At 47.4% G+C, this 13,918-nt stretch overlaps 1 protein-coding gene across 4 annotated transcripts in view; it reads right to left on the bottom strand.

Moving 5' to 3' along the window:
- Window positions 1-10,229, bottom strand: part of NPAS2 (neuronal PAS domain protein 2) — a 106,193-nt gene extending 95,964 nt beyond the window's left edge. For all 4 annotated transcript variants that reach the window (XM_074535797.1, XM_074535798.1, XM_074535799.1 and 1 more), the window contains exon 1: window positions 8,774-10,229. In XM_074535797.1, the coding sequence (XP_074391898.1) occupies window positions 8,774-9,063 (290 nt within the window). In that variant the 5' untranslated portion in view covers window positions 9,064-10,229. The remainder of the gene's footprint in view (window positions 1-8,773) is intronic.
- Window positions 10,230-13,918: the final 3,689 nt, after the last annotated feature.

The raw sequence follows: 13,918 nt of genomic DNA, 5'->3' as shown, positions 1-13,918 counted from the left end.
TGTATCCTAACCACAGAGGTGACCAATGCCCAAAAAAACCCTTACTGTATGTAGCTCCTCTTCCTGTCAATGGCCTTTTAGCATCCCAGAGCCCCCTGCTTCATGCCCCCCTCTGACACCTGGTTATGACTGGCACCCAGAATTGTTCATACCCTACAATACTCTGTAAAGCTGTCCTAGTTTACAGATCAGAGAAGTGATGCACAAAAAGCATTATGTATGTGGTCTAAGCTCATAACATTGCACAGTAGAAGAATTATGAATAAAACCCATTTCTCTGGAGATTTCCAGTTTTGTCACCCTCAACAAAACCCCTTTTACACAGACTTCAAAATCCACGAGTATTTTTTTCTGACTGCAATACTATGCCAAATATTTATTTTATCAGTCCAAAACTCAATTTACTGAAACCCTGCATCAATACTTCAGAGGAAATGCTAAGATTCTACCCAGAAGAAGAGGAAGGGTTACTGAGATGAATATTGTGCAAATAAATCTCTGCCTGGATCACCAATCTTACAAACTGCTGTTTTGCCCTAAGGCAAGTACCTTAAAATAAGCACCTGTACATAGAAGGGGTCTGAGCAAGCTCAATGAAATTCCTGGAAACATGTATGATGTATATAAACTTTTTACAGTGCTGTAGTCAGTGAAGGTGAGAATAACAGACTGAAAGAGAGTGCGAGACAGAAAGAGGAGAGAAGAAAGGAGGGGAGGGCAAGGTGGAAAGTAGAAGGTGCTAAGACCTGACAGAAGTAAAAAAAGATCCTAGTAAAGGAAGCTAAAGATTCAAAACCAGAAATATAAAAGGAGAGGGAAGAGTTAGAATACAAAGTGAGATAATTTTAAATTTTTAAATTAAAAAAAAATCAAACCCATAAAGTGAGAAAGTTTAGACCTTTTAGAAACTCGAGTCGGTAATTTTCTGTCAGCCGAACTCTCCTTGATTTTTGCCTTAATGGGAGTGGGAGTTTTGCCTTAATGAGGACAGCATGACAAGCACCAAATGTAGCTTCATTTCTTATACTTGAATAACAGCAAGATGTAACAAGATATTCTGTTGTTGAAAAAGATGATGCATTTTTGAGTAAATATGGATGTTACAAGCCAGGCAGTATAAGTGTAATTGCTACAACGAGCTGAGTTACATCAGTGTGTGTCAGCTGATAATAAGGTCCTTTGTGCTGGAAAGAAAGAAAAAAGATGGGAAAAAAATGACTGGTGCCACTCTACAAACAATCAAATTAAAGGCCCAGAATTATTCCAGCAAAGCTCCCATCGACTTCAGTGACAGCCTAGAAACAAAGAAGATTCTTCAGTCCTTCTTATAAAAAATATAAATATAGGAATGACTTTGAGTGACCTATTTATTTTTCATCAGTCTTGCTCTTGCTGAAATTGTTGGAAATGCACCCAGCTGCTTTACAGAACTATTGTTTGATTAGGCTGTTTATGTGAAACTATCTATCCCAAATATTGTATTACTATACGAAAAAAAAGGCATTGAAAAGTAGATAGGAGAACAAAATATTCTTTTCACCTTCATAGCCAAAGATAAAGCAAATTTTACAACTCATTGTTTAGCTGATGAACAGGATGAAGATTTTGCCTGAGTAAATCGTGGCCTTAATGGTCCATGTAGAAATCATATAGTTGTCTTCCCCTTTATAAATTATGAACTAAAAGAATCCTGGCTGGAAGTGTAACTAGAATGTGGGTATGTCTAATGCAAAACCTCCAATTTAAAACCTTTCCTGTTTTATATGTCAAAACCAGGAACAGACAAAATAACACAAGTAAAATCCATAGAATTACCAATAAAAACACCGAGGCAGATATTTTGTATCAGAATTAGAAATAACAGAGAAATATCCTATCTCTAGCTGATCATGCTGCACACAGTATTGACTAGATTTTGCAAGCACACTGTTCTTATGCATAACATGGGAAATATGTCAATTCTCCCAAAGTATTAATGAGAGGTGTCCCACCCAAACCAATAAATCTAGGACATGTTTAAAGTCAGATTTATTCAGCCACTGACTCAATCAGATAACCAGGAATGCTCAGGTTTTGCATGGTTACATCCACCTGTTGATTTAGAGATTACAGGTGGAAGCTGCCTTATTAAAATTGTTCTTCAGCTGAAAAATTTGACACACCTAACAGAGAGAATTGAGAGAAAAATAGTCTGGTCTGTTATCGATGATAAAAGGATAATAAATGATCAAACTCAATTATTATTGTTTGCAGGGCTAACATTATGCTTAAAGAAATTCATTGCCATCTGCAAGCCTGTTAAAATTGATTACAATTTTCTTGTGGTGGTTTTTTTCCCAATGGTTGAATATTATTGTCTGTTTTTAAAAGAAAAAAAAACCCGAAGCTGCTTGAATAATAAATTGTTTATCCCGTGATAGAACAAACCATAGTGATGAACTTTAAGAATGGTTACCAAATTAGAAATGAGAGTGAAAAACAAGTACTTTCCTGTTCAAGGCTTTGTTTTTAATGTCTTTTTATTTTTAACTAGATTGAGTGCTGATTACAGAAAATTCAAGGCTACCCAGACATCAGGCTGCTCAATTGACTGGAAAGTTTGATGACTTCTCTGAAAAGTGAGGTCTGTGTATGAAATTAAGTCAGTGCCACTGGTTCTAGATAATTTAAGGGGGAAGAGAAGAAAAGGTTAATACTGCTTATTAAATAATGTTAAATGAGATCAAACAAGACGTGCAGGATTCAGGAGGGCTCTTGGAGCTCCGGTTGTTTCCCCAGGCTGCTTATGCAACCTTGTTTGTGCAGGCAATGCAAGGGCCTGCCATTTTATTACATAAGGTAGCCCAAAAATATACAGCTCGGCAGTTGTGAGCTCCATTAAGTGCTGCATTGGAGTTTCTGTATCAGTTAGCATCTGGAAATTTTAGGCAACTACCAGAAAGACTTAAGACATTGCTGAGTTTGGGAATGGTGCTTGTTGTTTTTATAGCAACAGACCTCATCCAAAAGGCAGCAAAATGCCATCACTGTGAGCTGTGTTTTAATACATTGTGCTGTGACCATTGCTTAAGTAAACAGCAATACAGCCCTTGGTTTAGCACAGCCGTCATAAATGCAATCCATGGCTTTAAAATCTGCCTTTCAGATGATCAAGCAAATTGTCTGGTTTAATAAACAGCAGTCAACACAACATTTCTGTTTTAACCAGTGCTTAAATTCAGTGGATAACTGAAGAAATTTAATTCCCAGTCCTCTCATTCTCAGTTCAGAATGTCAAGGCCTGGTCTTGTAGAGACAGATGAAACTCTAACTACAGCAACACTTTGTCAGAGAAAATGCCCACCTTGGCCCAAATCCTCCCCCTAGCACCCAGGGAAGGCTGGGGAAGCCTGTGTCAGCAGGGCAGGCATGTAGCAATATTACAGTCTCCCAGCAGGAACTTCTTCAGCCAGGCATTGGATCTCATTATTCAATGCCTTCAGGTGGGATTGCTTCCCTGGATGAAGTGCTTTCTGAACCTGCTTGAACCCAAGAAGATAATCCTCACCATGACTGCACAGCTCCACAACAGGACACCAAGGAGGGCACTCAAGCAGTGTACACAGCTTTTTGGAGTACAGTTCTGGACCATGCCTCGGCTCTTCTTTGGAGCACTTCAACTAGATGCTCCCAGCCACCCTGTTCCACGGCAGATGTGCCGTAATGGAGCCAGCTCTGAGCGGGGAAGGTCCGAGCCACTAGCAGCATCTTGGCCTTGGGAACTGAGCGGGGCCAGATGCTGGTCCATTTCGTTTTGCAGAGCAGACACAGGGAGACCTCCTGGCGCAGGAGCCCCTCTCAGCCATGGCCAGACACAGGTGCTGAGGAGCAAGTACAAGAACAAGGCAAACCAGTGGTGGTATTTCTTCAGGATACGCACCAAGCTTCCAAAATATGCTGCTCAAAACTTCCTATGCCAGAGGCAGTGGTTTTAAATTTAATAGCCCTTGATGGATTTCTCTTCCATGAACTCATCCAGTCACCTCATTAGCTGATGTAACCTCTCAGCATCCACATCCTGTGGTGAGGAGCTCAGCAGTCTGACCATGCCATGGGAAGAGCAACGTCCTTTTGTTTCCATTCCTGCAACTGCCTGCCCAGTGCCCTCTGCTGCTGTGGCTGGGATCAGCCATTCCTGGTTTGCCTCCTCCATGCTTTGCTTAATTTTACAGATGTGTGTTGCATCACTTTATCAGCATTGTCAGCCCTGAGACAGGAGTCACTCTGCTTCTCTGATCCCCCTTCCTATGACCCTCCGAACCATCTCCCTTGCCATTAGCCATCTCTGATGAGGGGGAATCAACAGCACAGGACACTGAAGATAGAGCACATTACAGCTGCTACAGTGAAATAATGAGGATTCTTTTTTATAATTTCCCATCATTTAAAAAACAACCTTCATGTTCTATTTCCCTTTGGTTTTTAACTCACACCAGCACATTGCATTGATTTTTTTTTTCCCTGAGTCGACCAGGGAAGATTTTGTCTAAGTTTTGGCACCTTCAGTGATCTATAGCAATTAATTTCTATGATTATAGATATATTTTCTTCTATTTATTTTCAAACTGACATGCATATTACATTTATATCACATGAAGATACTCAAGGAGAAAGGCTGATTGAAATGTCCCAGTAGATGACACTGTCATGCCAGCACTTTGTGTACATTTTGAAATTAGAGGTTTCATACCTGAATTTCCAAATTTCAGTTCTGATCTCAAACATACATACATGTCCTCTCAATTTTTTTTCCCATATCATCATTCCACTTGGCTAGAAATCTTCTATTTTATGCAGATCCCTAAGAACGGTAGTAAAACAGCTGAAAAACACCTTCTGTCATAATCAGGCCAGCAGAAGCCCAGCTGTTTTACACAGACTTGTGCCCAAGCAGGAGAAGGTTAGATAACCACCCTGTTCCCACCATTTACATGGTCATTTTTGGAGTATCTTGGCACTCAAGGCCACAAAGACACAGGAGAAAGAGATGGCATTGCCTCAAAGTGCTTGGTGGTAAAGGAGAGAACAAGCAACAGCAGGCAGATGGGGTACTATAAATCTGGTATTATAGTATGGCAATACTATTTCCTAGTAACAAAGGTCCAAGCTCACCAGTGACCTAAGTTTTGTGAGAGCTTTATTTTGCTGAAGTCACAGGTGGATTTTCAGACCGAAGCACAATTAAAACTAGCACTGGGGATGCATAAGACTATTCTTCCCAAATGTATCAGGCAGCCTGCAATAAACACCGATTTCTGCCATGGTCCTTGGATGAAGCAACAGAAGTGTCTTTACCAAAGTGTAATTAAAACCAACGTTTTGGTTGGACTGAGCTGTGCCTCATAGTTTGCCTTCAGGGGGAAGAGACACAGGAAGAGCAGCATAAAAACCAGTATTTATCCCTCTATCCCCAAAATGTACGTTGAATTTATGTGGACGAAGCCAAGAAAGCCATTTCCCTAAATCCCTCAATCTAATCTGCCAACATCCCAGAGCCACCACAAGATAAATGCAAGGAGCAGAGAATGAACCACATCTGCAGCTCCTCAGCTCCTTATTCAGAGCATGAGCCTACATGACCCACATCCCTTATCACCCCCTTGCCTTTCCTGCCCTGCAGCTCTTGTAATTTTGAACTCAGCTGGCATACATACATACATGCATGCATATATATATGTATATATTCTGTGTCCCATACCATGCCACAATGGCTTTAGTCCCTCCCAAAACAGCAATACCAAAAGCAGCATTGCATAAATAAATCCACCACCATCTATGCATTCTGCTTAAATGCTGTTACATGGTGTTTCCTTTTCAAACTTCAGTAGTCAGACTCATAAAATCACTCTATCAGCTGATGCAGAGTGCCTACTGAATTAAATTAGCTAAAATACAAATGTTTGCATGGCCTCAGCCTACCTTTTCAAGAAGTTTTATTAAGATCAAGGATCAACAGACAGTTAAACCAAATCCAGGAAAATTAATTTTTTATACAGATAATCATCCCTCTAAAAAAATCTGCAATTCACATGCATCTCTCCTAAGAGCCTAGACACAAAACTATAAACACAAATGGAAGTTACCTAAGTTCATCTAACACAGAAAGAAAAGCAATTAAATGCATATAAAATGTGTATTTGGCTGTTATTTTTAACTGTATGACATTTACCAATCCAGGGGAGAGGCAAAGAAGCAGAGGCAAGGGCTGAGACACAGCAGGCAGTGTGGGGAGGAAAATGAGAAGGATGAGAAAGTAGTAGTACCATGCCCTGGTTATTGAAAGAATGGAAACCACTGTGGTTTTGCATGCTCAGATCTCCTGTCCCTGTACACGACAAGTGTCAACTTCCTTCTTTCCACCATTCCTTCTCTTGGCCTGGGTTTGCTACCTCTATCTACAGTTCCCTGCACCTTGTTCCCAAGATTTGTCATCTATGACCCCACAAATCCTTGGTCTCAAATCTCTGCTCTTCAATTTCTCCATGTATCCATCACCGGTGCTTCTTCTCAGAAGTGGGACCATTCTAGTTCCACAATTTTTGTCACCATGCAAGTGAATTAAACAGTTTCTTCTCCCACCCTTCCACGGCATTGCCAGGCACACTCTGCCACTGAAGACACAGTTGAGAAAATCTTCAATTCTCCCTCCTGCACTCACTGTAGAAGCAACACCCTGGAAGAATAACTGGGATTATTCTTCCACTCAGTCCACTCAGCCCATCAGCCACCAGCTGGAGGGGTCTCATCCTTCCCAGGAAGAGGAGCAGTTGCTCAGCTCCTAACAGTGCTGGGATGCTCAGCATGCCTTGTGCTGAGAGCATCTTCAAGTGCAATGGCCAAGCCCTCAACAAGTTCCCTCCCAAGAGCACACGGCCTGAGCATTGCAATAAAATTATACTGGAGAGAAATTCTGGAAGATTCTCAGAGGATCAGCAAAAGGCACACCGCCATCACAAGATGATCCCAAGAAAAATATCTTTTCCCTTCTCCAAAATATGATGCCACAAGAATTTAAGTCTCAAAGAAAGTGTTTCTTAGCATAGTGAAAAAAATTCAGATTCACAGACAGATCAAGGTAATGCAGGATGTAAACCTAAACCATCTTCATCAAATACGTTGCAAAAGACCAAATTTCCCTCTTACCATGATCTCAGAAATAACCAAACCACTTAATCTGAAACTTCCCAAAGACAGTCTGTCTTCAGCAGGCACTCAACTTGCAAAATACCAGCCTAGGCTTAAGCTTAGCAAAAAAAACCTGACAGCAGAGCATTGTACTAGAAAGCACTAGCTAATTTTAACTGTAGACAACATTGCTGCCTATGATGAAAAAACAACTCCTTTAAGGGCTCTTGCATGCTTCAGGGTAGAGATTTGGGCAAAAATATTGTAATTCTGTGGATTCAACCCTGCAAATGTGCAGGAAGGCACCTTTATTTGTGAGGGAAAACTAATTTAGGAAAGCTCACTTTCTCCAGGCTTTGGTGCAGGGCACAGAAGTGCTGCCAGCTTGGGGAATCACCCTGATGTCACATACCTAGTTCTAGAAAACCTTCATTTCACATCTTCAGTGAAAGAATGTAGTTTGGCAGTCACATTCTCCAAATACTCCTGGCCATCTCTGTAGAGCAACTCTGTGCTTATATTCATCTACTGAAATGTATGCAGGATTGGGCCCTCCACCAGCTGACAGCTCTCGGAATCAGACGTGGATCAGTGGATGATGAGCTGGCTACGTCTGGACACTGTGAACTCTAATTATTTAGCACCACCAAACAAACTAAACCCACAGTTTAGGGCACTAACATCTCACACTGGGGTAAATGAGATTATTTTCCACTTCAAGAGGCAACCACTTGTTGAACTGAATGCTCAGGTTGGCTGTGCCTATCCGAGAGATCCCTACAGCCCTTCAGGAGGTTTATCCAAGTTCCTCTGCTGGCTGTAATGCTTATAACCGCTAATTATTTCTGAGTCACTTGAGTGAAAGTAAGGTGCCATCCTGTAGGCAGCTAGGGAGTACGGCGCAAAGTTTCTGGATGACCGTGCTTGTTAATTGACAAATCGGGCTAGTGACCATAGAGGAAAGCACCACGGCACAGCTCCGTGTGAATCCGGCGCTGCGGTTCAGCCGTGTATTGAAGGTTTACCCCGCTCCACACAGGGATGCAAACACGCGGGAGGGGAGTTCTGCGCAGGGCTGCAGCAGCAGCAGGGCTCTCCCAGCACACGACACAACCCCTGCTCCCCCCGGCAGCCTTCACCATTCAAAATCCCCACTGGTCTTACTGGAAGTTTTCCTTGAGCAAACACCTCCCGATCGCATCGCAGACCCTGTTCCACTCTAGCTTACAGGAACCCCCAAAGTCAGGAAACGTCCAGCCACACCAAAATGAGATGGCGAGGAGGACTGCTTGGGGGACAACTTATTTTCCAAACGGAGGGGCCCGCCCGGCGGGACCCCGCCGGCCCGGCCAGGGCAGACACGCCGCACATGAGCGGGCTCCCCACGGAAACTTTCCCGCGGCAGAGCCACGCCACCCCGCACCACCGGGCACGTCCGTGACCCCCGCGGAGTGGGCACACCGCAGAGCTGACCCCGGCCGCCGCCGCGGGGTCACGCGTGGCCGAGCATCCCGCGAGGGTGCCCCGGGCGGGCGCCCCCCAGGCGGGTGTCGCGGGCGGGAGCCCCACGGGACGGAGGCAGGGTCGGGGCCGCACGGCCGCGCGTTACCTGGGGTGCCGGTGCTGCGGGAGCGCGGCGGGGAAGCCCCAGCCGCCGCCGCCGCTGCTGCTGCTGTCCGCGGTGGCCACCTGGGCGCGGGAGCCGCCGCCGGTGCCGGTGCCGGCGAGCTGGATGCCGCCGCTTTTCCGGTGCCTCCCGGTGCCGTTGCGGCAGCGGCCGCCGCTGCTCCAGCCGCGCAGGAGGCCGGCCTCGGGAGCCGGCAAACTCTTCCTCGCCGACGAGGAGCCGGGGACGCTGCCCGCCTCCTGCCTGCCGCCGGTGCCGGTGCCCTGTCTCATGGTGCGCGGGGCCGCCGCATGCCGCTCTGCCGCCGCCCCGGGCGCCGCGGGACCCACGCGCGCCGGGGCCAGGGGCTCCGCCGGCACCGGGAGGCCGCCGGGAGCCCGGGCTGCTGCGGGGGAGTGCGGAGGCCAGAGGCCGGGGGGGCTGCTGGCTGGGGCTCCCGCTGGGGCATTAAGTTGGACGCGCGGCCTGGAGAGGCAGGGCGGCCGCGGGGGCTGCGGGGCCGATAGTTCTCCGCGAAGTTGGAGCCCGGCGGGCGAGGCGAGGGCATCCTCTCCGCCGGCCCTTCATCGCCGCCCGCCGCCGCCTCCCCTCGCCTGCCCCCGCCGCCGGGCCACCGCCCCGCGCCCTCAGCCGGAGGCTCTGCGGGGGCGCGCCCCGCGCCCCGCGCCCATGGGCGCAGCCGCGGCGCCGGCGGCAGAGGATCTCCTGTGCCGGTTTCCTCCGCCGCTCGTCGCCTTCTCCGGCAGGGAGCGGGGGGAGCTGGGGGGGGGGGGGGGTGAGGGCCGGGGGGCGCCCAAACGCGAGGCTGTTGCTCAAAATGGGTCAGGAAGGGGGAAAGGGACCCCGGCGCTCGGCGCCCCCCTACCCGCGGTGGGCGCCCGGAGGGCCGGGCTGGGGCGGTGGGTAGCGAGAGGGCTGCGGAGGAGCTCTCCCGCCCCGGGCTCCTGTGCACAAGTGCAGGGAATGTTCCACTGACCTACATATTTTTCCAAACATACGTGACCTTTTTTTTTCTCTCTCTCTCTCTCTCTCGTTCTGTGGGAGGAGACAGGCGAGGATCCAAGAAAAGGAGAAGCTGGAAAGAGAACGAAAGGGGAAGCAGGGAAAAAAAAAACCTCAACCAAAGAGCCAGCCCCGCATCAAGGATGGTTTCACACCGCCGCCGCGAGCGAACCCCGGCGTGCCCACGTTTACATATGTCTGTAGCGATATCCCCGCTCTGCACCGGCGGACGGCTCGGCTGCCTGACCCCGGGAGCCCCCGGCGGTGCCGCCGGCCCCGCCGAGCAGGACTGCGCCCGGTGCCCGGCCCTGGCTCCCGGGGCGAGCCGGCGGGACCCCTGCGCGGCTCCGCTCGGCGGGCTCGGGACGCCCTCCCCGCTCGGCCCCCACCTCAGGGGGCGATCCCGCGCCCTGTCCGTGCCCGCTGTCCCAGCGGTGGTGGCGGCGTGAAGCGGGCCGGAGCGGGGCACGGCATCGCGCTGCCCCGGGGCAGGCTCACGGGCACAGGCAGGAGCTCCCGATCTGGTTATGCAACGGCGCACAGGCAATTGGAGCAAAACCTTGACAGAGAGCGCTTTTTTTTTTCTTGTTTCAAAGTAGGTCATTCTTTTTATTCCCTGTTTTGCCTCCTTTTTTTCGCCTCTTTTTTCTTTCTTTTTTTTTTTTTTTTTTTTTTTTTTTTTTTTGTTCCATCTATTACTCGTCCGGCAAAGTGGCCAGTAAGAGAGAAGGCGGTGTGTTCGAGCCCGGTAGGAGCTGGCGATCGGAGCCTTGCTCTTGCCTCGACGGGCACTCCTGCCGGCTTCTGGCGGCGGCTCCGGAGTTGCCTCTCTTTCCCAAGGAAAGGCAGAAGTGGCCGGGGAGCGGGGGCAGGGCTCGGGGAGAGCCCGCCGCCTCCCCGCCGCTCCCGGCCCGCTCTCCCCCCGCCTCCCGCCGGCTCAGCCCCAGGAGCCCCGGGCCTCGCCGGCTATTGCCCCCTGCCCGCTGCCGCCCTCGCACCGCCTGTGTACCCGGGGCTTGCTGGCACTGCTGGCAGACACCTCTTTCACCGGCAGAAGGGGTTTCTCCCCGAGATACAGTATGTGCTTTCGGAAGAGTTGTATTTTTTTCTGTTCAGAGAAGGGTTTTTTTGGGGAGGGAAAGCCCCCATATCGAGGTGCAAGCTGTGTCTTTTCCCAAAAGGCCTGACTACACAGCCATGCCTCTTCCAGTAGAGTTTGTGTGGTGGGCCGGGCGCTGTTTCCCCGTGTCCCTCGATGCCTCCTTTTGTAAAGACACGTTAATCCTCACAAAATATCCCCCAGCAGAGAACACTGCCCACTGCGGCTATGGGTCTGTGGATGCAGCATGTGAACTGATGGTTGTTCCAGCTACCTGGCCCTTGTGGGGAGCTGTGCTGCTTTTCCCACTACCCCCACCACCCAGCTCACCCAGTTATCCCGCCGTGATGTTTGCCTCCTGCCATACACCTTATCCAGCCAGTTATTTGATCCAATTCAACCCCCAACACAAATGTGAATAACTACAAGGTATGGAAATATGTTGTGCTCCTTCGCTGAGCACTTTTACATCATACTTTATACAACAGGCATGACTAATGTCGAAAGGGTAAAGTTGTTTACTTTTAACCAAGATTAAATACAAAACTTCAAAAAGCTCCTCCCTTCCTTTGGATGAAACCCAGCATTTTTTCCCATTTGGAAATTGTCAAACAGTGGTTAAACAATCCTTTGGCAAACAAGTAGTGCCTGAGGGAATAAAGCATCAGATACATGGGGAGTGGAATAAAAGACATTTATTTTCCTGAGGTACTTTTCTTGTGTTGCACAATGAAGTATAACATAAAATCTTCAAGCCTTGTAAGGTTAGAGAAAAGGAACTTCCCATGATTATATACACTACATGATTTGATATTCCAGTCCTTTTGAAAACCTACCTAAATCCTTTCCCCAAACCAACCCTGTGTTTTCAGAAGCTGGGAAACCAAGTACCTTAAGGAAAATACCAGGCTGAGAAATGCAATCAGAGACACACAGGGGCTCATGTAGAAAATTACATCTCTATCGTTCTGCATTTTAACATCTTCCCTGTGAATTTCTAAGGACACCATTGCACAAGTGAACAAGTGAGACTGGTTAAGGTTTGTTTCTTAATTCATTCCCTAGGTTACCAGAGTAAACTTTAATTAGGGCAGCAAAGAGCAGAGTGGCTGAGGGTGAGGCAGGCTTTTCCCAGCTCATACCTGAATCCCGTTGTGAAATACCAGCCATTCAAAACACAAAGCCTTTCTCTCTGTCCAGTGACACATGGAAAATAACCAAATATTGTCAATACCATGTTTGGCTTGGAAATTACCCAAAGAATTATGCTAGGTGCTACACGTAAGAACTTTAGGCAAGGAGCCCAGCTTCAATTTTAAAGAATGAAATCTTTTAATAATAATGAAATATTAGTAAGCAACTTTTCAGACACCAAGAGCCTGTGATCCAAAGACACAATCCCTTTTGTTTTGACTAGAATAGGCTGGCCAACCTTAACGGCCCAGAAACAAGGCAAGAGGGTTTTCAATAGGCTGTGAACCACAGGCTAGGTGTCTCCCAGTGAGAAGGGCCAAGGGGAAGAGCCTGAGAGGACAGCAGCGCCCCAGGGACTCTGCTGCTCCATTGTGGCAAGACCTTGGGAGGGATTTGGGTTGGGTGTGAGTTCAACCCAGACACGCTGTGTTTAACTCTGCTGGTTTGCTTTCTCTTGCTGCCAGGAGTTAAATTTAGGAGGTGCTGCCACTGCAAGGTGTAACCCTTGGCACAAGACCTACCTTGGACATCCCTTGGCTCCAGAACCAGAGCCTGGCCACCACAATCTGGGAGCATGGGTCTCCCAAATACCTAAAGGGGGCCTACAGGAGAGCAGTAGAGCCACTTTTTGCAAGAGCATGTAGTGGTAGGACAAGGGATAAAGGCTTTAAAATGAAAGAGGACAGGTTTCGATAAAATATTAGGTGGTTTTTTTTTTTTTTTTACTGTGATGGCACTAAAACATGTTGCCAAAGTTGTAGATGCCCCATCCTCACAGTGTTCAAGACCAAGTAGGATGGAGCTTTCATCCCACTTCATTAGCAACTTTGTCTAATGAAAGATGCCCATGGCAGGATGATCTTTAGGGTCCTTTCAAACCCAAAAGGTTCTGTGATGATTCTCTGATTGTCTGTTCTATATAAAGGCTTTTAATTTTCAGCAGACACCAGTAGATGTTGTGGGAAAACAGGATGCCATTTGCAGCCCTGTAATTTAAATGTGAAGCCTACATTCAGATTAGTGTTTGTGTAGAGGTAATAGGCTTCTCCCAAGTAATCATCCTCTAATCCACATAAACGGCAACAGTGGTGCAAAAGTCAGAGATGGCACTGTAGAGCAGAGGACCATGATGGAAAAAAAATAAAGGACCCACAAAGACCTGACCAATTCCATTGAATATGACTGTTCTCTTTAGTTTTCCAGAAAGTAAGGAAATGGACAAGGATTCATTTGATTCATATTAATTAAAGGGCACAACAGACTTTGGATCATTTTTCTTACCTTCCACATTGAAAGTGAGAGCAACAGGAACAAATAAATGGCAAATAAATCGAATGTCTCGTTAGTCAGAGAAGTCAAACCAGCTGTGTCTGCTGGGAGCTCTATGCTTCTTTCCAGACAGGCTGGCTGGGGGAGGCAAGCATGGGAGCACAAGGACAGATGTGAGGAGCTCCTTCATTGGGTAATGTACTTCTGTAACCAATTTTGTTAGAAATTTCTGCAGGGCCGAATAGTCTTCTGGGGATCAGCATTATTTTTCATTCTGCGGCTTGCAGCTTCCTGAGGGAGGGAGAGGTAATGCATACTTATCAACCAGCAGCACAGTCTTCGAAGCAGAAAAAAGCAGAGAGATTCCACAGTGAAATGGACCTCAGATGCATCCTACTGGAGCTGCCCCAAGTAGTGGAGTAGGATGTTTCATGGGTCGTCAGGATCTGTTCCCCTAGAGAACCAAACTCCTTGTTTTTCTGCATGGTTATTGCAAGAGATGAGAGAATTTGCTGATTTGAACTTACTTCAGTCAGATGTAGTTTGAAAAAAAATCCATTGCC

This window comes from Zonotrichia albicollis, chromosome 2, assembly GCF_047830755.1.
Source record: "Zonotrichia albicollis isolate bZonAlb1 chromosome 2, bZonAlb1.hap1, whole genome shotgun sequence".
In the NCBI taxonomy this organism is placed as follows: domain Eukaryota; kingdom Metazoa; phylum Chordata; class Aves; order Passeriformes; family Passerellidae; genus Zonotrichia; species Zonotrichia albicollis.
The sequence above is the reverse complement of the archived record's forward strand: the minus strand, read 5'-3'. Positions and strand labels throughout refer to the sequence as shown.